General features: G+C 43.5%; 1 protein-coding gene across 5 annotated transcripts in view; it reads right to left on the bottom strand.

Moving 5' to 3' along the window:
• The window catches only part of sox13 (SRY-box transcription factor 13), a 183,943-nt gene that overhangs the window by 40,747 nt on the left and 119,362 nt on the right, over nucleotides 1-23,834 (bottom strand). For 3 of the 5 annotated variants that reach the window (XM_072563801.1, XM_072563802.1, XM_072563805.1), the window contains 5 exons: nucleotides 21,814-22,039; nucleotides 14,830-14,932; nucleotides 8,857-8,943; nucleotides 4,984-5,156; nucleotides 2,146-2,214 (listed from right to left, as the gene is read on the bottom strand). In XM_072563801.1, the coding sequence (XP_072419902.1) occupies nucleotides 2,146-2,214; nucleotides 4,984-5,156; nucleotides 8,857-8,943; nucleotides 14,830-14,932; nucleotides 21,814-22,038 (657 nt within the window). In that variant the 5' untranslated portion in view covers nucleotide 22,039. Of the gene's footprint in view, nucleotides 1-2,145; nucleotides 2,215-4,983; nucleotides 5,157-8,856; nucleotides 8,944-14,829; nucleotides 14,933-21,813; nucleotides 22,040-22,303; nucleotides 22,410-22,914; nucleotides 22,934-23,834 lie in introns of those variants that run through there. The other 2 variants (XM_072563804.1, XM_072563803.1) reach the window with 2 other exon arrangements.

Genomic DNA, 23,834 nt, shown 5'->3' with positions numbered 1-23,834 from the left:
AATAGCTATTTACCATCCTCACTTGATCTTTATCTGTCCCTTTGTCTATCCAATTGTTCTTCTCTCTCTCTGGCTTTTATTGCCACCTATCATTTATTCCTTACCCCCTCCCCTCACTCTATCTTCCATACATAAACCAACACTTCCTTCGCTACCAACAGTCCTGAGGAAAGGTCACTGGACCAGAAACGTTAACTCTGATTTCTCTCCACAGATGCTGCCAGATCTGCTGAGCTTCTCCAGCAATTTCTATTTTTGTTTATGATTTCCAGCATCCGCAGTTCTTTTTACATCAGTGATCAGTAAACTTGGTCCACAGTCAAAATGGTTAGAATTCATTTCTATATTAACCTGCAATTTGATGTACAACAGTCATTCATTCATCTCTATAGTCACCAAACGAGCTCAACGTAAAAAGTAAGACATTTCAAAAGCCAGCCTTATAGGCAGCAGCTGAACTATTGCCATTAAAAATCTCAGCTGAGTGTAAAGGCCAAAAGCAAAATAGAGATTTAAAGCTTTCATCCATGATTACAGCAATGTGCAGGGAGTGTTAAGTGAGTTTATTATAGTGCGCATGTATCTATGTGACAATACCGTCTTCAATATAAAGACAGGAGCTGGGGGAGGTGATGACCTAGTGGTATTACAGCAAACTTTGTTTTAACTGGCACCTTATGAACCGCTCCTCTTGACAAACTGGCAATAATTATTTACTCGAATACCACAAGCTTACTGTATTATCCCAATCACCGAGTAGTCAGTTGATGGTGCAAGTGAGAAGGCTCTCCGCCAGCAAGTTTTATTTAAGGCAAGGTTGTATTATTATTTAAGTGATTTGTGCTGTAAATATAGTGTAACAGGGATGTGTAGACCCCCTGCATTATACTTATTCTTGATTATGTGGACCTCTTGATCAACCAGAATATTTGATCAACCAGCACACTCCTGGTCCCATAGGTGCCAATTAATAATAAAGTTTGCTGCATTGCTAGGCTATTAATCCGGGGGAAGTTCCGAAGACCCAGGTTCGAATCCCACCACATGGTGGAATTTTGAGTCCAACAAAAATCTGGAATTAAGAGTCCAGTAATGACCATGAAACCCTGTCGATTGGTGGAAAAACCCATCTGGCGAGCTAGTGGCCTTTTTTTTTTTTTTAATATTTTTTTTTCTTTTTTTTTTTCTTTCCACACTACCGCCTAAGTGCGGTAGTGCTTATTTTTTTCCCCAGCACCCATGGTGTGTGTGTGCAGGTGTGAGACACAGTGAAAAGACACAAAGTGCACGAATCTTTATTCAATTTCCACCACCAGGAAGATAGGAAAGACACCCGAGTGGCCAGTGACAAGCACTGCCCTTCAAACCACAGGGCAATGCTGTGTGAGCAAAACAGCGAAGGGGAGGGTCGGGACTAAATCAAAATAGAGTTGGAGGGAGAAATGATGCACTCCACTCCCTGCGGCGCCCACCTCTCCCTGAACGACTCCAGGGTGTCGGTGGACACCGCGTGCTCCTTCTCCAAGGACACCCGGGCTGAGCTAGTGGCCTTTAGGGAAGGAAACCGCCATCTTCACCAGGTGTGACCAATGTGGTTAATTCTTCACTGCTCTCTAGGGCGATTAGTAGGCCAATAAATGCTGGCCTGGCCAAGGATGTCCATATTCCATGAATGGATAAAAACAAATCAGAGCAGGAATGGACAACCTTGCTCTAGACATCAAGATCAGGGTCGATTTGATATAAACTCACAGTTTCCCAAATGCCCTCTAATATTCTTCCATGCCTACTTCAATCATAAATCCCAACAGTGTGGAAGCAGGCCATTCAGCCCATTAAGTCCACACTGATTCTCCAAAGAGCATCCCATCCTATCCCTGCATCTCCCCTGGCTAATCTGCCTACACTGCACTTCCCTGAATGTTGTTATGGGGCAATTTAGCGTGGCCAATCCACCTAACCTGTACATCTTTGGACAGTGGGAGGAAACTAGAAATCAATTCAGGCTAGAATACATCCTGGCTTCCATTGCTTGCTGGGGGAAAGGGGAGAGTGAGAAAGAATTCCAAACACTAACACCTCTCTGAAAAGAAATTCTTCCTCCACACCTCAGACATACAAAGCCAGACTTCTCAACACTCTTACCTGGATCTGCTGTTGCAGGAGATTAATTTTGTGCTGTTGTTGAATGAGTTGCTGCTGCTGCCTGGCTATCTGTCGTTAGGAACAAACAATGATGTTAATTTTCAATGGCACTGGAATGATTGACAGGAGATCGGTCCTCTGCTATAGCAGCTTTACTCACAGCTCAGTTCTGTGCTTGACTCCTCATTAATATAGAATTGGAGTAGCTCCTTTTTTTAAATATTCTGAAGACACAAGTTCAGTTCAGAAATCTTTATTAATCTGCCGGGTAACAAAAAGGAAGACTGCCAGTTTGGTTTTGTAACTTTCAAAATCTCTGGCTGTCCAATAGCACTTTGCACTCAAATAATTACCCATGCCCCCCCCCGCCTCCCCTAAGCATAGTCAGTGTTGTAATGTTGGAAAGACAGCAACTAATCTGTGCATAGCAAGCTCCCAAAAAACAGCAATCATTTACTTATTCAACTATACAAGGTATCTGTGTGCATGTGTGTGTGTGTGTGTGGGGCGTGTACACGTGTCGGGCGTGTGGGGGTGTGTGTATGGGAGTGTGTGTGGGGAGTGTGTGTGTGGTGTCTGTGTGGGTGTGTGGGGGCTTGTGTGCACACGTGTGGGGAAGAGTGTGTGTGTGTGGGGGTGTGTGTGGACATGTGCGTGGGTGTGCGTGTCTGGGGTGGGGGTGCTGCATATGTGGGCGGGGTGGGTGCTGGTGGTGACTCAGTTTTCAGTTTGTGATTTTGTGTAAATTCAAATCGATGAATGCACTCGTGATTTTGTACAGCGATGATGTTTTGGAAACTGACCCAAGAGGACAGATATTAATAGAATCACTCGCAGATGTTCACAACAACAAGGATTATATTTTAAGTCTTTATCGAGGGGGGGTGAAACTGAAAGCAACAAAACAGCTGTCAATAACGTAAAATCCAAAAGATCGATAATTGTCATTTATTCTAGTATTGGTCCTCATATGGAATGGGTTCTGCAAAGACATGAGGGGTAATGGGATCTGATGTGCAAAATGCTGGAAACCCTCCGCAGGTCAGGCAGGATTTGTGAAGACAGAGCAACAGTTATTGCATAGCCCCTTACCTGTTTAGTTAGAGAATTAACAGATTTAAAGTGTGTACAGAGTCAGGGAAGATGGGGGGAAGATGGGTTTAGAGAGGGGCAAAGACAATAATGCAGGATCTATGATCAGGTGGAAGAGAGGATTGATTAAAGTTTAAAAAGGGATGATAATGCAAGACAAAGAAAAAGATAATGGGTTTCAATCTCTTTACAGATAGTTCCTGAGGATGCCCATTTCTTTTTACCCTGCAAATTTCCAACAATTTATACTTGTATTAAATGATGTAATAACTGCAGGAATTTAATGTAATGAAAACGTGTAGGATAATGTTTAACCTATTGAGCAACTACTAAGGAATCTGTGTTTATTGATTTATATTTGGAATAAACTCTCAGCAAAAAGATAATGTTGAATATTCACATTGAACGCAACGGGCTGCAAATGAGAGGGAGAGAGATGCAGAGAAGATGCGAGGGAGAGAAACACACACACAAAGAAGGAGGGGGAGGAATAGAGGGCGGGGGGGAAGAGATGGGGCTTAGAGAGGAGACAGAGAGGGGAGGGAAGAGTGTGACCGAGTGAGACAGAGAGTGATGAGGAAGAGAGACAGAGAGAGAGAGGAGAGAGGGACAGAGGGTTTAGAGAGAGACACACAGAGTGTGGGTGAGAGGACGTGTGTGTCTTATGGGGCAATCCTTTGGAATGAAGACAATGTTTGCTTATGGCCCATGAATTTTTGATCGAGTCTTTTCACGAGGAAATGTGTTGTTCTGCAATAGCACAAGGTTAAGGCTGACCAGGAAGTTTCCTGCTCAGTTTTTTTTATTAGATTAGATTAGATTACTTACAGTGTGGAAACAGGCCCTTCGGCCCAACAAGTCCACACCAACCCGCCGAAGCGCAACCCACCCAGACCCATTCCCCTACATTCACCCCTTCACCTAACACTACAGACAATTTAACGCATGTGTCAGAAGAGTTCCTGATGTTGGATTAACAGCACCATCAGTTATAGGCTTAGTGAAGCTGGAGAGTCAAGATGCTTCATTGAATGGTGCAATGACAGAAAGTACTCATTTTAAAAACCATATGAGGCAGGAGAGCAAAGTATCGAACAAAGTAAAGTTGCAATGTAGTAGAGAGAGAGAGAGAGAGAGAGAGAGAGAGAGAGAGAGAGAGAGAGAGAGAAAAATAAAGAGAATGAACAAGAGGGAAGAGGACGGAAAAAGAGTGAGGGGGGCAGTGGTGAAGGATAGGGTGAGCGTGTAAAAATGAAAAAAGGGGAAAGACGGACACATTTAGAAAAAAAATGATAAGTGGGAATTCTTCCAGCCAACAATCCTTCCTTAACCAAAGACTAATGAACCTGATCAACCATTTCACTGGTGTTTGTGGGTTAAAAGTGCACTCACAAAATTCCGATTCACAAAAAGTAACAAGAACATCTAAAAGATAACAGTCCAGAACACACCTGATGGCTCTGAGAGTTTGTCTCCTACAGCCATGATTTTCAAAGTCAATACATTTTCACAAAATGAATAGATTGTGAGGCCTTTTGGAATATTTCCAAGAGATGCGATAAATGCTGTGCAATTCAAGTTCACTTTTCCCCTTTGTACCACACCCCTTCTCCATTAAAATCTTAGTAACAAAACAAATCTTGCAAAGACATTTAATCTTTAATGTGGATAATGTCTGTGCTACATCTGACTTTTGACGATGCCACATTGATCTCTAATCGCTACCTCGTTCCTTTTTTCATCTACCTGATCCTGTTGCTGTCGAGCCAATTCCATCTGTTGCTGCTGTTTCTCAAACAACATGGCTGCCATGTTCTTCTGTTCTGCATGAGCTGTCAGCAGCTGCTCTCGGAGACTTGACAGCTGGTTTATCATCACCAACAGCTGCAATTCCTTCTCCGCCAGACTCTCCGCTGTTCCTGGCCCAGCAGAAAATACACAAAACACTGAATTATTCAAGTTTTTTTTGTTGGAAGGCAAAAACAAACACACAACAGTTGTTCTTTCAAAGTCATTTTGACATTGTCATCTGTTCCAAGACATTTGGTGCTAAAATTGCCAATTCTCCAGGAATGCCCTGAAGTCTCCACAAACGAAATGACATTGCACGGAGTCTGCTGTGGCTTTTACTTCATTTTTGTTTCCTTCAAACACTTTTCATTCCATTCAGTAAGAAGCAATCGATCATGAGAAGTCCTTTTCACCTTCCAATTGACCAAACCAACAGGGAAGGATATGTCAAGCAACCAATGGCAGGAGTATGGGGGGGGTAAGATGAAGGCATAGAGATATTCATATTTGATGTGGGTAAGCATTTATTGCCCAAATTAACTGACAGTTAAGAGTCCATCACATTGCTGTGGATCGAGAGTCATATGTAGGTCAGACCAGGTAAGGATGGCAGTTTTCTTTCCCTAAACGATCAGATCATGAGATGCTAAATTCCATACTTTAAAAAATATTAAACTCAAATTCCACTCTGCCATGGCAGGGTTTTGAACCCAGATCTCCGGAACATTCACTGAGCCCCTGGATTAGTAGTCTAGTAATGATACCACTAGGCCATCAACTCCTTGGTGGATTGACTCATTTGATATGTCATGGTTTGAGCATTATCCAGATCTTTCACAGAGATCGATACGCAGGCCAATGCCTAATTAAATTAATAACAACAAAGCTGACTAATCGGAAGATCAAATTGACCTTAAAAACAGAAAACACTGGAAAAACTCAAAAAGCCAGGCAGTGTCGACATAGATGAAAAATTGTTGGTGTTTCAGCTCAATAACCTTTCATCAGAATTGGGAAAACTCTCAAGATGTGGTTGGATTTGTGTGTGGCACAAGGACAGAAAGGAAAGCAATAGGGCGGAGGTTAGGAGAGACTGAATCACAGGAGAATGAATCCTGTCAAAGGGATCGGAGGAAATTGATTAGATTACTTACAGTGTGGAAACAGACCCTTTACCCCAACAAGTCCACAGTGACCTTCCAACGAGCAACCCACCCAGACCCATTCCCCCACATTTACCCCTTCACTTAATACTATGGGCAATTTAGCATGGCCAATTCACTTAACTTGCACATTTTTGGGCTGTGGGAGGAAATCGGAGCACCCGGAGGAAACCCAAGCAGACACGGGGAGAATGTGCAAACTACACACAGATAGTTGCCTGAGGCGGGAATTGAACCCGGGTCTCTGGCGCTGTGTGGCAGCAGTGCTAACCACTGTGCCACCGTGCTGCTCACATTGGGCAAATTGGGTAAGAGGAGGAAGGAATCATGAGATTAGATGCGCTATTGGAGGGCAAAAATAAGAGAAAAGTTGACACTAGCAAAGAGGAGGCAAAATTGGTATGTATAGGCGTGAATGTCAATGCAGGTATGTGGGTGCTGCCAGACTCTGGTGCAGTTCCAGTATCTGTCATGTGTCTTTGTAAGAATTGTGTCCAAAGATGTGCAGGTTGGGTGAACTGGCCATGCTAAATTGCCCATAGTGTTAGGTCCATTAGTCAGATGGAAATGGGTTAGGGTGGGTTACTCTTCGGAGGGTCGGTGTGGACTTGTTGGGTTGAAGGGAGTCAGAGGAGATAGGGGAAGCACTAAATGAATATTTTACAACTGTAATCACTCTAGAAAATGACAATGTTGTCGAGGAGAATACAGAGATGCAGGCTACTAGACTAGGTGGGATTGAGGTTCACAAGGAAGAGGTATTAGAAATCCTGCACAGTGTGAAAATAGATAAGTCCCCTGGGCCGGATGGGATTTATGCTAGGATCCTCTGGGAAGCCAGGGAGGAGATTGCCTGAGCCTTTGTCATTGATCTTTAAATCGTCATTGTCTACAGGAATAGTGCCAGAAGACTGGAGGATAGCAAATGTGGTTCCCCTGTTCAACAAGGGGAGTAGAGACAACCCAGGTAATTATAGACCAGTGAGCCTTACTTCAGTTGTTGGTAAAGTGTTGGAAAAGGTTATAAGAGATAGGATTTATAATCATCTAGAAAAAAATAATTTGATTAGGGATAGTCAGCACAGTTTTGTGAAGGGTAGGTTGTGCCTCACAAACCTTATGGAGTTCTTTGAGAAGGTGACCAAACAGCTAGATGAGAGTAAAACTGGTTGATGTGGTGTATATGGATTTCAGCAAGGCATTCGATAAGGTTCCCCACAGTAGGCTATTGTACAAAATGCGGAGGAATGGGATTGTGGGAGATATAGCAGTTTGGATCAGTAATTGGCTTGCTGAAAGACAACACAGAGGGCGGTGGTTGATGGGAAATGTTCATCCTGGAGTCCAGTTACTAGTGGTGTACCGCAAGGGTTGGTGTTAGGATCACTGCTGTTCGTCATTTTTATAAACGACCTGAATGAGGGCGGGTTAGTATATTTGCAGACGACACTACGGTCGGCGGAGTTGTGGATAGTGACGAAGGATGTTGCAGGGTTACAGAGAGACATAGATAAGCTGTAGAGCTGGGCTGAGAGGTGGCAAATGGAGTTTAATGCGGACAAGTGTGAGGTGATTCACTTTGGTCAGAGTAACCGGAATGCAAAGTACCGGGCTAATGGTAAGATTCTTGGTAGTGTAGATAAGCAGAGAAATCTCTGTGTCCATATACACAGATCCTTGAAAGTTGCCATCCAGGTTGACAGGGTTGTAAAGAAGGCATACAATGTTTTAGGTTTTATTAATAGAGGGATCGAGTTCCGGAACCATGAGGTTATGCTGCAGCTGTACAAAACTCTGGTGTGGCCGCAGTTGGAGTATTGTGTACAATTCTGGTCACCGCATTATAAGAAGAATGTGAAAGCCTTGGAAAGGGTGCAGAGGTGATTTACTCGGATGTTGCCTGGTATGGAGGGAAGGTCTTACGAGAAAAGGGTGAGGGACTTGAGGCTGTTTTCGTTAGAGAGAAGGTGGAAAGGTGACTTAATAGAGACATACAAGATAATCAGAGGGTTAGATAGGGTGGAGAGGGACGGCCTTTTTCCAAGAATGGTGATGGCGAGCACGAGGGGGCATAGCTTTAAATTGAGGGGTGATAGATATAGGACAGATGGCAGAGGTAGTTTCTTTACTCAGAGTAGTAAGGGTATGGAATGCTTTGCCTGCAATGGTAGTAGATTCACCAACTTTAAGTACATTTAAGTTATCATTGGACAAGCATATGGACGTGCATGGAATAGTGTAGGTTAGATGGGCTTCAGATTGGTATGACAGGTCGGTGCAACATCGACGGCCGAAAGGCCTGTACTGCACTGTAATGTTCTATGTTTTATGTTCTAAGGGCCTGTTTCCATACTGTAGGGAATCTTGTCTAACCTCTTAGGACAGAGTATCCACATGGTATCGCTAATTTACTGTCGGAATGGCCATCTTTCTTGTTTGAGTGAGCACATGCTGAGATCCCCCTTTCCAGCCAAGAGTGGCGTCCTCCAGAAACATATCAAACTATCTTTTTCCATCGATCATTTACCAATGAAAAGGAATTTGCAAACACCAATAACTGGAATGACTGCACACAGCAGACTTGAACAGATTGGACACAGGAAGCAGGTAACATTCATAGCTAGTGCAGTGCCCTATCACAAATGCAGAGTATTGGTGCTCGTACCTTTGATGTCCTTGCTGCTCAAGGTGCATTTCTCCAGGAGCTTGTCTTTCCAATCACTGGACAGCAGCTTCTCAATACTCGGCATGACTGCAGGAAGACAGAATGACAATTAGACAAAACTCCTTGGGAGCCTTGGATACAATTAACAGTAACAAAGATTGACTAATGTGGATAAGTGGCCGCGCTGTTGGTAAAGGAGGAAAGGAAAACAATAGACAAATCGAGCGCCTTACCGTCGGCCATTATAAAGGAATTATAGACTTTAAAAGGAAGCGACTCTGGGTGAGGGCCAGGGTTCATTACACTTTGCATTTCTTGAGATCCTGGACACAACAGTATCCTCTGGGAGCATTGCATAGGAGCTGGGCTTTGCAGCAGGTTTCCTGGTCTGGATTATGTTGTCAAGGAGCAGAAGCAGAATACAGAAACTGGGATTTGTCCGGGTATTAGCTGGCCCCTTTCAAAGCAGAGGCCCCAGTGGACCAACTGAACAGGTTTCTCTGAATGGATTGCTCTCTACCTTCCTCTGGTCCAGACTCAATTGTTTAAGAAAGAAAGAGCTGCTATTAATAAAAAAAATTATTTGTCATTTGGAAATCAACTTCCCTGTGGCTTTGTAATGTGAAATAGTAGTACCACAGCATCATAAAGCACACGTCATTCTACATGTGCTAAAAGTCACTGGAATTCCTAAGGGATACTGCACTTCACTGATCTCATTCACTGCACAAAGACCTGTGCATTACTTACTCAGGAGCAGCCCACTGGTCTCTTGTTACCAGATTACAATGGCATTTGACTTTCAGTGGCGTTGAATTTCGTGCATTTGGCAAAGTCAAAATGGTCCCAGTAATGGTGAAGGCCTCTTTGTAATGGACCAGGATCTGAATCAACCACCTTGCAGTACAACATCAATGTGGGGCCCTCCACCCTCCCATGTTCTTAGGGCTAAAGGGATAAAAGAGTGTGGGCAAAAGCAGGAATCATTGGGTGATTGCCAAATAGACACAATAGGCAAATAGACACAAAAGTGTTTGTATTGTCACATGCAGAAACACATAGATAACTAGAAATTGGATTACAGGTGAGCGGATGGGAAATTGGACAGATGGCTACTGGAATGAACAGTAAAGGAAGGGTTGAAAGAACATATACCTGGTAGGCAGGCAGGCACAGAAAGATGCTGACTCAACCATAAAAATCAGCACAATCAGAATACGAGAACAATATGTACTCGCTGCCTTGGAGTAAAGTTCTTGGCATTCTTCAGTAATTGCCCTGCAGGTGCCACACCTGTCAGTGTTCATAGGTCTTTGTTATGGTGACAAAATAATAACAGGAAAGAAACACAACTATGAAAGATAAAGGGAGCAAGTGAGTGGAGAGAATGGTCAGACAGATACCCATTAACTTGTTCAGCCTGATTTAAACTGGCACATGAACACATAACTACACCACAAAACAGATAGCACTAACTCTGCAGTTTTCCACTTGGGAGAAAGCAAGGGCTGCAGGGGCTGGAGAGTCAGAGTCGAAAAGTTTGTGGTACTGGAAAAGCACACCAGGTCAGGCAGCATCCGAGGAGCAGGACAGTCGACGTTTCAGGCATGACCCCTGATGAAGGGCTTATACCGAAATGTCGACTCTCCTGTTCCTTCGATGCTGCCTGACCTGCTGTGCTTTTCCAGCGCCACATTTTGACTCATAGGGGGCTCTGCAGCCTTCAGGGCTCAATATCGAGTTGGACAATTTTAGGGCCTCAGTACCTTTCTCCCACATCTTTACCCCAATCCCCACACATCGGGTCTTGTCATCACGTGGATTGCTGCCACACATACCTATGGTCAGCCACTTCTGGTCCCCAGTACCAGCTATTGATTCCCCCAGGGCTGACTTTTACCCCTTCCTTTGTCTGCCAATTGCTGTTCTCTCTCTCTCTCTCTGGGTTCCATCTACATCTATCATTACTCCTCCTCCTTCCCCCATCTTCACAATATATACCAACCTTTTCTCAGCGACAATCAGTTCTGACCTGAAACTTTGTAAATATAGTCTTGTATGTGTAAGAGATGTCTTTGGTTTGTTTGCACAGTTAAACTCCAATGTTTGTTAGTTTCCTTGCTATGCTACTGTACAGAACCGAACTACATTTGTGACATTTGTGCACTATATATAAAGAAATATTTTATGAGTACAGTATATTTTTGAAATTAAAAGTACTTTGCTTTCTCTCCACAGATGCTGCCAGACTGCTGAGCTTCTCCAGCAATTTGTTTTGCTTTTTGACTTCCAGCATCTGCAGTTCTTTGATTTTCTTTTGATTACTGTGAGGTTGTTGAAAATGCAAGATAAATACAGGATTATTTTGTTTTCTTCCGAATGACGCCCCCATCAAACTGCCTTCAGCATTTTGCAGTCAATTTGCATATAGCAAGCTCTCACAATGAAGTAATTGTTCTATTTGTAAAAGCAACTAGGGGAAAGGTCAAAATGGAGCCAATCTTCACACACTTTTACATTTATTTACGAAGTTACACATTACTAAACATGTGCCTCCTAACTGAGTACTCACAGTTTTAATCGGAGTCTATTAATGAGGGGAGAAAGTGAGGACTGCAGATGCTGGAGATCAGAGCTGAAAATGTGTTGCTGGAAAAGCTCAGCAGGTCAGGCAGCATCCAAGGAGCAGGAGAATCGACGTTTCGGGCATCATCATTCCTGAAGAAGGGCTAATGCCCGAAACGTCAATTCTCCTGTTCCTTGGATGCTGCCTGACCTGCTGCGCTTTTCCAGCAACACATTTTCAGCTCTATTAATGAGGGGCTCCAGTGAATTCCCAGTTAATGGCCACTACTTGTCTGCAATTAATGATAATTAATATACAAGTAACAACAATAGAATCCCTATAGTGTGGAAACAGGCTGTTTGGCCCAACAAGTCCACACTAACCCTCCAAAGCGTATCCCACCCAGACCCATTTCCCTGTCCTATTACTCTACATTTATCCCTGACTAATGAACCTAACCTACACATCCCTGAACTCTATGGGCAATTTAGCATTGCCAATTCACCTAACCTGCACATCTTTGGATAGCTGGATAATCGGGTTTTGTGATTTAATAAATATTGGCTAGGATATGGGATTGGTGAGAGAGACTAGGACCAGAGGGCATTGCCTGAGAGTAAAGGGAAGACTCTTTCACAATGGAGATAAGGAGAAACGTCTTGAGCCAGAGATTGGTGAATCTATAGAATTCACTGCCACAGAAGGCTGTGGAGGCCAGGTCATTGAGTATATTTAAGACTGAGATAGATAAGTTCTTGAGTATCAAGGGGATCAAGGGTTACAGGGAGAAAGCAGGATAATGGGGTTGAGAAATGTATCTGCCACAATTGAATGGCAGAACAGACTCAATAGTCAGAATGGCCTAATTTCTGCTCCTATGTCTTATGGTCTTAACTCTCCTTTGAAACAGTAATGTGTGATCTTTTATGGAGTGCAGACAGCACCTAAGATTAATCTCCTGCTCCTTCAGTATGATTGGTACATTGGTGTCAGCTTGTGTTCTGAAAATCTTATAGTAGGTCTTGAACTCAAAGACCAGAGAGCTGTGTCTGAACCACATTCAAACCAAAAGTGCTTTTACTACAGATGCTGGGAATTTGAAATTAAAAACAACAGAAAAATGTGCTGGAGAAAATCAACTGATTTGGCAGCATTTATGAAAAGAGAAACGAAAGCAATGTTTCAAGTTTAGTAAGATTCGTCTTCGGAACCAACATTATTTTAAAAAAGAGGCGGCAGAGTTACCAATCACGCGATGGACTTAGAAATAACTGCTTGCAATACATAGCAGGTAAACCTATCACCATCGCAGCACTAGTTATTACAATGGAGGTGTTGAACATTTAGCTGCCATCATTACCAAAGTAATTAGAACTACAGTCTAATTCAAACAGGTTGAACATGCGGTGTGAGAGAACATGAGCGAGTGTGTCACTTCTTCCAGCTGCTAACTAAATAAAGGGGATTAACTCACTTTGAAGCAAAAACACAATGATAGCATCTTTGTTCCAATTACAATCACAATAATCTGCGCAAATGTTTTAAATTCGATCAGATTACAGATCGAATGTAAAGGAAATCAAATATAAGGTAATTGGGTGTATTACTGTTACACAGTATGATTGTACCTCAAGGGAGTGAATGTTGGACAGTGTGTGATATTTCTCTCTCTCTCTCTCTCTCTCTCTCTCTCTGTTTTTTTACCTTTCTCTTCCTCTCTGAAGTTATTAAATGTTTGGGCCACATGGTGATCTGCCAGTCTATCTTCAAAAACAGATCGTTTACTTTCCACTGTCATTCCTTCAGTATTTCCCTGATGTGTGACGACAAGTAAATAACATAAGAAACAGGATGAGGCCATTTGATCCCTCACTGTTGTTCTACCTTCAATCACGACTGTTCTGCAGCTCAACATTATATACCTTGCCTCTGCCCCATGTCTCTCAATACTACCCGAGAACAAACATTGATAAATCTCAAATTAAAACTTCACAACTTAATCCATTAATCGCATCGTGTGTTGATGTTGACTTTTTGAAAGAGTTTATGTGCTTAGTTCCACACCCTGCCTTGCGTCTGCATCCTTACAAAGTCCCTCAGACAAGGACCTGTCTGACAACCCATTGAAATTATTCATGAAACTAGCTTTTCCAGGTAAAGTATTCCACATCCCAAAAACTAAATATTTTGTCAGCAATTTTACATTCATAGCCTCTGCTGGAAGGAACAGAATCATAGAGATGTACAGCACAGACACAGACCCCTCGGTCCAACTCGTCCATGACAACCAGATGCCCTAAATCAATCTACCCCCATTTGCTGGCATTTGGCCCATATTCCTCTATACCCTTCCTATTCATATACCCATCCAGATGGTTTTTAAATGTTGTAATTGTACCAGCCTTCAACACTTCCTCTGGCAGCTTGTCCCATACACGCATCACCTTCTGCATGAAGCATTTGCCCGTTAGGTCCCTTTTAAATCTTTCTCCCCTCGCCCTAAACCTATGCTCTCCAGTTTTGGATGCCCCTACCATAGGGATAAGACCTTGACTATTCACCCTATCCATATCCCTTATGATTTTATAAACCTCCCTTAGCCTCTGATGCTCCAGGGAAAATAGATCCAGCCTATTCAATGCTTTTCTCTATCTCCTGTCCAGTGCTTTCATCTAGAAATCTTCTATTACATCAGCTTGTAACACACAGGACTGTTCTCTTTGGAACTCAAAGTTTTCCAGCCATTATTCCGAATATCTATCCAGCTGATTCTACACTCCAAGTTTATAACTGATGGTGTAACCCTGGCCTGACTTAGCTGTGGACTCCTCTACAAACCATCTCTAGGCAGTTATGAGGGACAGGGCCGAACAAAAAATAAGAAGGAGTAACCAATCATCCAAGGCCAGTGTCCTAATGGCTGATTATAGAGCAGCAGTGTGAGAGATGTTGGAGTTAAACACCTGCTCTGGTCTATGGACCAATTAAGTGTGCAAGTAACGTTATTATCCAACAGAGTCTGGTAAGGGTTACTAGAGACCAAACCAGGAAGCAGGTAATGATTAAGTGTTAATTAAGGGGTAATTGGGTAAGAACTGGTTGTAGATTTTTATGTATATTTATTATGTACACAAATAGGAACGGAGTAATTGATGTTTTAGAGTTTTCCAACATGTCAGGTGGAACAAAACTCTGATGAGAAATGTATATGCCTGAACTGTCTCATCAATTGTTAGTCTCTGATGTCTATCAAGCAACACTTAAGCAGTAGGGAGGGAAGAAAAGAGAGAAAGATGATCTTTCCTGCAACTCTGGAGCCCAATGCAAATCAGTTTTTAAACCCAGGTGTGAAATCTAGATCAGCTGTTCAGCTCATGCTGTTGGTCTCTGGTTGTGGATATACTCACCTTCAGTTAGATTCTTAGTAAAATCTATTCTTTCCAAGTTGCTTAAGGTATTTGTGAATTTACTGTGATCCTGTTGCCCCTCCTCCCTTGGTGAAGATGAAGCCTGGGTTGTAAATGTAAAAAAACTCAGTTAGTTTCCACTTGTCAAGACACAGTGTTCTGTACAACACACATACAACACCAAGTTCCCAATAACAAGAGCAGCAAACAGATTCATAGGTGATTGTTGGAAGGGAAATACATTCAATTTGAAGCTCTTTCCCCCCCCCCCCCCACCTAAATTTTGTACAAACATAATATTCACCAACAGTAAAGGACACTGAAACCAAATGCTAAAAGTTACTAACTGATGAGACTTCCAATAGATTAGTCTCATACTTGGCTGAGACACTATGGAGAAAGAGAGGACTGCACACATTGGAGGGCCAGAGTCGAAAAGTGTGGTGCTGGATAAACACAGGAGGTCAGACAGCATCCGAAAAGCAGGAGAGTCGATGTTTCGGGCATAAGCCCTTCATCAGGAATGTCCTGAAATGTCAGCCCTCTTCCTTCTCGGATGCTGCCTGGCCTGCTGTGCTTTTCCAGCACCACACTTTTCGACTCAGCACCTTCTTTCTGGAAGTACAAAATCTTGAGGATCAAGAATATTTTGACTGTTGTATCATTAAAACAATTGCAAAGGCTGTGTAAGGGAGAGTGCAAGGGAGAGAAGAGAGAGAAAGAGGAAGCGTCTAGTTATCCGCGTATAATGTGCTTAAAGGTCAAAATGCTCTTTGCTTTCATAATATCACACATTTTTCCATCCAAAAGGTAAAGCTTGCCTGATTATAGAGGGGACTTCAAACAAATTTCCACAGTACACAACATTCCACGGTTTGTGAAATTGATGCCGTTTAGCAGTGAACAGAAAAAAAAATCATGTTAACTCCAGAGAGTCCTCACAAAATTTTATGGGCATTCGACATTACTCACCGCAGCACTAAGCGTTTTGCCTCAAAGTAAAGCCACGGACACAGAATGATATTGTTTTTATTGAACCATGGCATTTAAATCACTACAAAAGGTTTGTACGCATTTTGTATTTCAAACTGGTTTATTCATGAGCAGGAAAGGCGTAATCCAGCTACTACACAATCAGAAAATGTTCAGCAGGTCAGGTAACATCCGTGGAGAGAGAGGAGAGTTAATGGGTGGAAACAAAACATGCTGGAAGTCACAGCGGGTCAGGCAGCATCTGTGGAGAGAGTAAGTTAAAGTTTCGAATCTAGATGACTTCATCCAAGCTAATGTGTGGACTCTTGTGTGCAACCCCCCTCCCCCGCCCCCAGTAAGGGAGTTTGGTGGTGGGAGGGAGCAGGGTGGTATTTAAAATGCCACTTCATGCAGTCTATAGCAGGAAGGTCTGTGGAAACAATTCTCATTCCAGTGACCATTGAGGCTCCTAAGTGGGCAATTAACAACCACTAGCTTCTCTGTCCACAGTCACAGCTTAACTTGTGTACAACAGTTCCTGTTTTATTTCTGACTTCCATCACCTGCGTTGTTTTATTTTTAAATCTATGTGAATCATTTCTGGAACCTTGCTAGAATGCACTCGATGTGTATTAATACCATTAATCTCCATGTTCTAAAAAAGAAGACAGACACTGGAGATGGTGTAAAAAATATTTCTCACCATGATGCTGGGACTGAGAGATATCAGGAAAGATTGGATGGACTGGGATTTCTGTCTTTAAAAAATGAAAATCGAAATATGACATGATAGAAATCTTTAAGATACGAACTGATTTGATTGGGTAGAAGTTAAGGTGATGTCCCCCAATAAATGGGAAAAACTACAACAGAGGGGATATAAAGTCACTAATAAACAGACTGGGAGTTCAGGAGATTGCTCTTCACCCAGAGCATAGAAATGTGAAGCTTGCCCAGCACAAGGAATAGTTGAATCAAACAGTGCAGCTGCATGAAGGACAAACCTCGAAGGGAGAAAATGAGGACCACAAATGCTGGAGCTCAGAGGCAAGAGTTTGGTGCTGGAAGAGCACAGCAGGTCAGGCAGCCTCTGAGGAGCAGGGGAATCGACTGTTTCAGGCATAATCCTTCCTGATGAAAGGCTTATGCCCGAAACGTTGATTCTCCTGCTCCTTGAGTGCTCCCTGACTGGCTGTGCTTTTCCAGGACCACACTCTCAAACCTGTAAGGGAGAATGGAATAGGAGGAGGACATGTCGACAGCATTAAACAAAGAGGAGGTTTGTGAGAGCACCATGAAGCAATTGGGCTGAATGGCCCATTGTAATGCTATAACTAGTACCTTAAGTGGTTACTTAATGCCCCCTTAAGGGACTTCAGTCTGCTACTTCTGTTATTAACACAGCGGCGCGTTGGAAGGTGTCGGATGTCTGTGTAGGGAGTGTGAGGAGTTTATTTGTGGGCTCTCAGGGTGGGGTCACTCCTTCAAAAGCACTTGGTACCTGAACAAGAAACAAGACAATGGAATGGGAAGGATCCGCTCAGAGCCACTACACCTCCTTTGCTGCTAAGTCCCTCTCTCCTCACCTCTGCCCAGCTGCCCCCTCCACACCATCACTCACCTGTGCCTTGGGCCCCCACTCTGTTTGAGACTTCTGGTGGTTGTAGTACCAGCAACAGCCACCACCTCTCCAGCAGCGCTGCTGGGTACAGAGGAGCAGCCAGCTACTGATTGGGCTGTTTGACTCCCTGCCTTCAGGTTCTTTGACCCTTTTTGTTTCAGAGGGTGTCGGGGTTGGGGGAGGAGTGGTGGGGTGTCTCGCTGGCTCTCCAGCTGCAACTGACACCCCCATTGCCTTCATAACATTCTGCCCAACATCCCAGGTCAATGAACCTTTGCCAGAGCAAAAGGGAATTAGAGTTGCAAGTGGTTTTCAGCAAGTACAGAGGAAGGGTAGAAAGGAGAAGTGAGAAAGTACAAAAGGGAAGCTCTGTGAAAGGGGGTGGGGAAGGATGGATTAATTTATCTCTCTTCATGTGACTCATTCCTTTGCCTTGCGCCACCATTCCATCATTTAATCTCTCCCACCTTGCTCTCTATATATTTCTGTAACTCCCTTCATCACCTCCCAATACATGGCCTGTTTAAATCACCCATTAATTGCATTAGAGAGTCAGTACACTGTGACAAACACCAATTCAAGTGAGCTTCAAAGCTCCACTAACACCTTCAGCTGCTCATCAGTAAAAAATAATTTCCTTTAAACAATCACCTAAATTCGCCGTTAGCCTCACATTAGTGGACAATTTCCAGGGAATGCACAAATCTTGAGAGGGTACAAGTGACCGGGGGGGGGGGGGGGTATAAAGAATGGGAATTTAATATATCAAGATACATGGACACCTTCTCAAGGCAAGTCATATTCATTCAGCTATCTCTAAATCATCCAGGAACAGCAAGACAATTCACAAAATAGGATCTTCAGGCAACTTACAACAAAGTCATGGTTCCAGTGTATTGACCAAACTAAAACTAATTTTTCTTTACTCTTTCATGAGATGGGGGGTGTTGCTGACTAGACTAGCATTTACTGCTAGGCTCTAATCACCTTTGAAAAGGTGGTGGTGAGACACTTTCTTGAACCATTGCAGTCCATACGGTGATGCACACGCACACAATGTTGTTAGGGAGGGGGGGAGGGGTTCCAGGATTTTGGCCCTGCAGCAATGACAAAGCTGTCAGGATGCTGTCGTAGTTGCAGGAGACTCTGCAGCTGATGGTGGTTCTCGCCATGCAGTCACTGTTCAAGAGTGAGTGGTGAGTTGCTGCAATGCATCTTGTAGATGGTAGTCACTGCTGGCACTATGCATTGTTAATGGAGGGAGTGAATGTTGAAGGTGATGGATGGGGTGCCAATCAAACATTTGTCTTGGAACATGTGAAACTTCGAGTGTTGTTGGGGCTGCACCAATCCAGTCGAGTGGGCAGTATTCCAACACACTCCTGATTTGTGCCTTGTGAATTGGCTTTGGGGAATGACAAGGAGATTTATTCAGTGAAGGATTCTCAGTCACTGACTTGCTCTTATATCCATTGTATTTATGCAGTTGATCCTGTTGAGGTTCTGATCAATAGTATTCCCCAGGATGTGAAAGACAACATGAGATAAAGTGAAAATGATATTTTAGGTATCAGACACAGTACACAAGGAAGGTAAACAGTGATGAAATGTAATCTCAAAGGCCTACCCTGCTTTCTCTTCACTGGTGCAGCTCAATGAATGTACGGTATTTCCTCCATGGGAGACTGGTTAGTAAGGTTAGATATCACAGAATACAGGGAGAACTAGCCATTTGGATACAGAACTGGCTCAAAGGTAGAAGACAGAGGGTGGCGGTGGAAGGTTATTTTTCAGACTGGAAGCCTGTGATCAGTGGAGTACCACAAGGATCGTGCTGGGTCCACTTTTTTTCGTCATTTATATAAATGGTTTGGAGATGAGCAAAAGTTTGTAGTAAGTTAGTAAGTTTGCAGATGACACCAAAATTGGAGATGTAGTGGACAGCAAAGAAGGTGAACTCAGATTACAACAGGATCTTGATCAGATGGGCCAATGGGCTGCAACATGGCAGATGGAGTTTAATTCAGAAAAATGCGAGATGCGGCATTTTGGGAAAGCAAATCTTTGCAGGACTTATACACTTAATGGTAAGGTCTTAGGGAGTGTTGCCGAACAAAGAGACCTTGGAGTGCAGGTTCATAGCTCTTTGAAAGTGGAGTCGCAGCAGGTAGATAGGATAATGAAGAAGGCGTTTGGTATGCTTTCCTTTATTGGTCAGAGTATTGAGTACAGAAGTTGGGAGGTCATGTTGCAGCTGTACAGGACATTGGTTAGGCCACTGTTGGAATATTGCGTGCAATTCTGGTCTCCTTCCTATCAGAAAGATGTTGTGAAACTTGAAAGGGTTCAGAAAAGATATACAAGAATGTTGCCAGGGTTGGAGGATTTGAGCTACACAGTGAGGCTGAACAGGCTGGGGCTGTTTTCCCTGGAGCATCGGAGGCTGAGGGGTGACCTTATAGAGGTTTATAAAATCATGAGGGGCATGGATAGGATAAATGGACAAGTCTATTTCCTGGGGTGGGGGAGTCCAGAACTCGAGGGCATAGGTTTAGGGTGAGAGGGGAAAGATATAAAAGAGACCTAAGGGCCAATGTTTTCATGCAGAGGATGATATATGAATAGGAAGGGTTTGGAGGGATATGGGCTGGGTGCTCGCAGGTGGGACTAGATTGGGTTGGGGTATCTGGTCAGCATGGATGGGTTGGACCGAAGGGTCTGTTTCCATGCTGTACATCTCTATGGCTCTAATATTTTAATGTGAATCTTTTCTGGAATATACTTTAAGTACTCTGAGGAACATTAATCTCCATGTTGTAAGAAGAGCATAAAGACACTGGAAATGGTGCAAACACTATTTCTTAGAATAGCGCCAGAACTGAGCAGTATCAAGGAAGATTGGATATATGTTGGGCTTTTTGTCTTAAGAAAACAATGAAACTGAAAAGTGACCCAATAGAGAGGTCTCTAAGATATGAAATGGTTTGATAGGAATTCAAGATATGTTTCCACTTATGACCAATGTAGAACAAGGCAACATAAATATAACATGTCACTAATAAATCAAATAGTTCAGGAGATATCTCTTTGCCCAGAACACTGAGAAATGTGGAACTTGCTCCCACAAGGAATGGGTGAGTCAAATAGTACAGGGGCATTACGGGCAAACTTGACAAATATGTAAAGGGAGAATGGAATTGAAGATTTGACTTCAATTCAATGGAATTGAAACTTGCTTCAGCATGAACAGTACCATGAAGCAGTTGGGCTGAATGACCCATTTCAGTGGTGTATTTTGCAAACTTACATTTCCACCTATGGCATTGCCTCTGCTTATAAGAGACATTTTGGGGCAGGGTGGCACAATGACTCAGTGCCACAACGGCATAATGATTAGTGGTTAGCACTTCTGCCTCACAGCAGTATGAGGAGTTTGCACATTCTCCCCATGTCTGCATGGGTTTCCTCCAGTTGTTCCAGATTCTCCCACAGTCTAAAGATATGCAGGTTAGGGTGGGTTAGCCATTTTAAATTGGCCATAGTGTTTAGTGATGTGTAGGCTAGGTGGGTTAGCCATGGGAAATGTGGGGTAATAGGAATAGGGTTGAGCAGGTGGGAAGAGTAGGTCTGGGTAAGACGATCTTCAGAGGGTTAGTGTGGACTTGATGGGTGGAATGGCCTGTGGGGATTCTATGATTCACCCCCCTTGCCCCCACTCAATCGACTCTGGAATTACAAAGCATATGGAGGTATTGGGTGGGACAGCAAGAATATTGGTCAGAGCATTGAGCACAGGAGTTAGGAGGTCATGTTGCAGCTGTACAGGACATTGGTTAGGTCACTTTTAGAATATTGCGTGCAATTCTGGTCTCCCTCCTATCAGAAGGATGATGTTGTGCAACTGTAAAGAGTTCAGAAAAGATTTACAAGGATGTTGCCAGGATTGAACGATTTGAGCTACCGGGAGAGGCTGAATAGGCTGGCAGAGGAAGTGGTGGAGACTGGTACAATGACAACATTTGAACCACATCTGGATGGGTATATGAATGGAAGGGTTTAGAGAGATATTGGCCCCAAGTACTGCCAAATGGGACGAGATTAGGTTAGGATATCTGGTTGGCATGGATGAGTTGGACCGAAGTGTCTGTTTCCATGCTGTACATCTCTACGACTCTATGACTGGGCAGTATGTATGTAGTCTCTCCTTCCAGCTTCTTCCTTTTGATCATGAATGCATCAGTGACAGCCTGTAAGTTATGGAAATCCGACCAAACCCTCTGGTTTCTAGACGTTTACCAGATGCTCATTCACAGGTGAGGAAAGATGGACCTCACTTGGAGTCAACTCCTGTCACTGAGGTGGATTCAACGAGAAGCCGCGGGCTCACTTACGTGCGTTTGCTTCACGACCCCTGACCTATCGAAGTCCAAGGTATCTCTCCCGGGCGCTGTCTTGCTCGGGAGCCTGTCGGAGTGAGGATTGCTGGGAAATGACATATTGAGCGACCCGTAACCACTCCGTTCCTCCTCCACCTCCTCCACTTTCACCTGGTCATGGACCATGATTACGTCACCATTCACGTCCATACAACAAGAAGCCAGCTGCCGTGTGGACATTCTGTGAGGCATGGAGGGGTGGGCGAGAAGAGAGAGTAAAAGCAGAAAATTTAACACGCGTTCACTTTTAAATCAAAACTCAACCCCCTGCAAAAGAAAGTAATGAAAAGTTAAACAAGTGATGGAGTCTGAGGAGGTGGGAGCAGGGAGCTATCACGTGTCTAACCACGTGAACAGAGAGGGGAGAAAAAGGGCTTTAATTTAAGGAATTCACCCCATGCATTAGGAACAACTGTCTCCAAAGTGGTGCACCAAGGACACTTGCCTCGAAATCTCTACAAACCCCAACAGCTAAGGCAAGAAAATGCTTCTTTCTCCGACTCCACAGGCATCGCCACAAATCTCTCGGAGACGAGGTTTTCTGTAAGCGAGTAGCTGTCCAACAGACCGAGAACAAAATGGATTTTTTGTCAGGAACATACAAGCCCATTCTGCACTCAACAAAAGCGAATATTGGATTCATCTCTTCACAGATAAGAGAGAGAGAGAGAGAGAGAGAGAGAGAGAGAGAGAGAGAGAGAGCCCACGTGATTCACCCAGAATGAATGGTGCGTGGAGAGTTGGGGGTGGGGGGTGGGGAGCAGTGGGAGATCAGGAGCAGTGCATGGAAAATGGACACGCAGAGAGATTTCTGGCGACTGTAATATTTGCTGCAAACAAAAAGTAACTCAAATAATTCCACCTACAAGTCAAACAGTTCTCAGCGAAGTGGCGGTTAGGGCAGCTCCAAACAAAAAAAAGGTAGTGAAACAACAGAATGTGTTTTGTAATGGAAAGAGAATGGAGTGAACTGGGGACGAGAGGAAGTGCAACAATGGGCCTCAAGACAAAAGGAATCAAACAAAAGGGAAATGTGACAAGAGGACAATAGCATACTGTTTGTTCCGTCATTCCTGCTTTCAGGGAACAGGTTTATCTCTCTTTCCTTCCCGTTCCAAAGCCTCCTGTTTGGATTTCATCATATCTCGTTTCCTTTCAACAGATTTCTTTGTCCACTGGACTGGATTGAATCTGTGATCGAGTTAATGCGAGTTTTAATTTAAGCTCTTGTGTGACTCAACAGTAATCACAGAATTGAAGGCAACCATTAACTCTTTCATTGCTTCATAGCATCTCGGCGAGTATTCAGGATTACGGAACTACATAAATTGCAACTCCTCGACACACCGAAAGCCCAGTCCCCTTTTTAATAATTAAAGCTCCATCTTGAAAGCTTCCCCCACAGTTTCAGCTCTATGGAGATCTTGAGAATCACTTCTGCCTGTGGATCCTCCCCATGCCTCCCCCCTTGCTTTAAAACCTCAGAGCCCCTTTTGCCTGTTCCAGTATCTTCTTGGGTGGCTTGGTATGAACATTCGCCTGACAGTCGCTTGCGATGTGCCTTGGATGGCTTGCTCTGTTTAAAAGAGAATGGTGCTATATAAATGCAGGCTGCTGTTGCCAATGCTGGGCTGTTTCTAAAAAAAAAACTGGAGAGACACTTGGCTGCAAAACCCCTCACTCATCCAATTTTCATAAAAAATTATTATTAATTGATGACTTAACACATTGAGAGTCCATATTAAAGCCTTCATCAGGACCTCACAGGTAGGTGAAGGACTAAGCTGGAGTGGTTAAAGAAATGAGCGGCTAAATACCACACAGTCTCCCTGCAAGCAGCAGTTAGATAAACCAACATGAATCTGCTTCAGTAATGGAGGAACAAATGGTTGCTAAGGAAGCCTGCTTCTTCAATCAACAAGATTACCTCCACCTCAACACCATGGTCCCACTCCATTAACCTACGTAATGCTTCA

The sequence above is a fragment of the Chiloscyllium punctatum genome, chromosome 45, assembly GCF_047496795.1.
Source record: "Chiloscyllium punctatum isolate Juve2018m chromosome 45, sChiPun1.3, whole genome shotgun sequence".
Lineage (NCBI taxonomy): Eukaryota > Metazoa > Chordata > Chondrichthyes > Orectolobiformes > Hemiscylliidae > Chiloscyllium > Chiloscyllium punctatum.
Note: the sequence above shows the minus strand (reverse complement) of the source record. Positions and strands in the feature narration are given on the sequence as shown.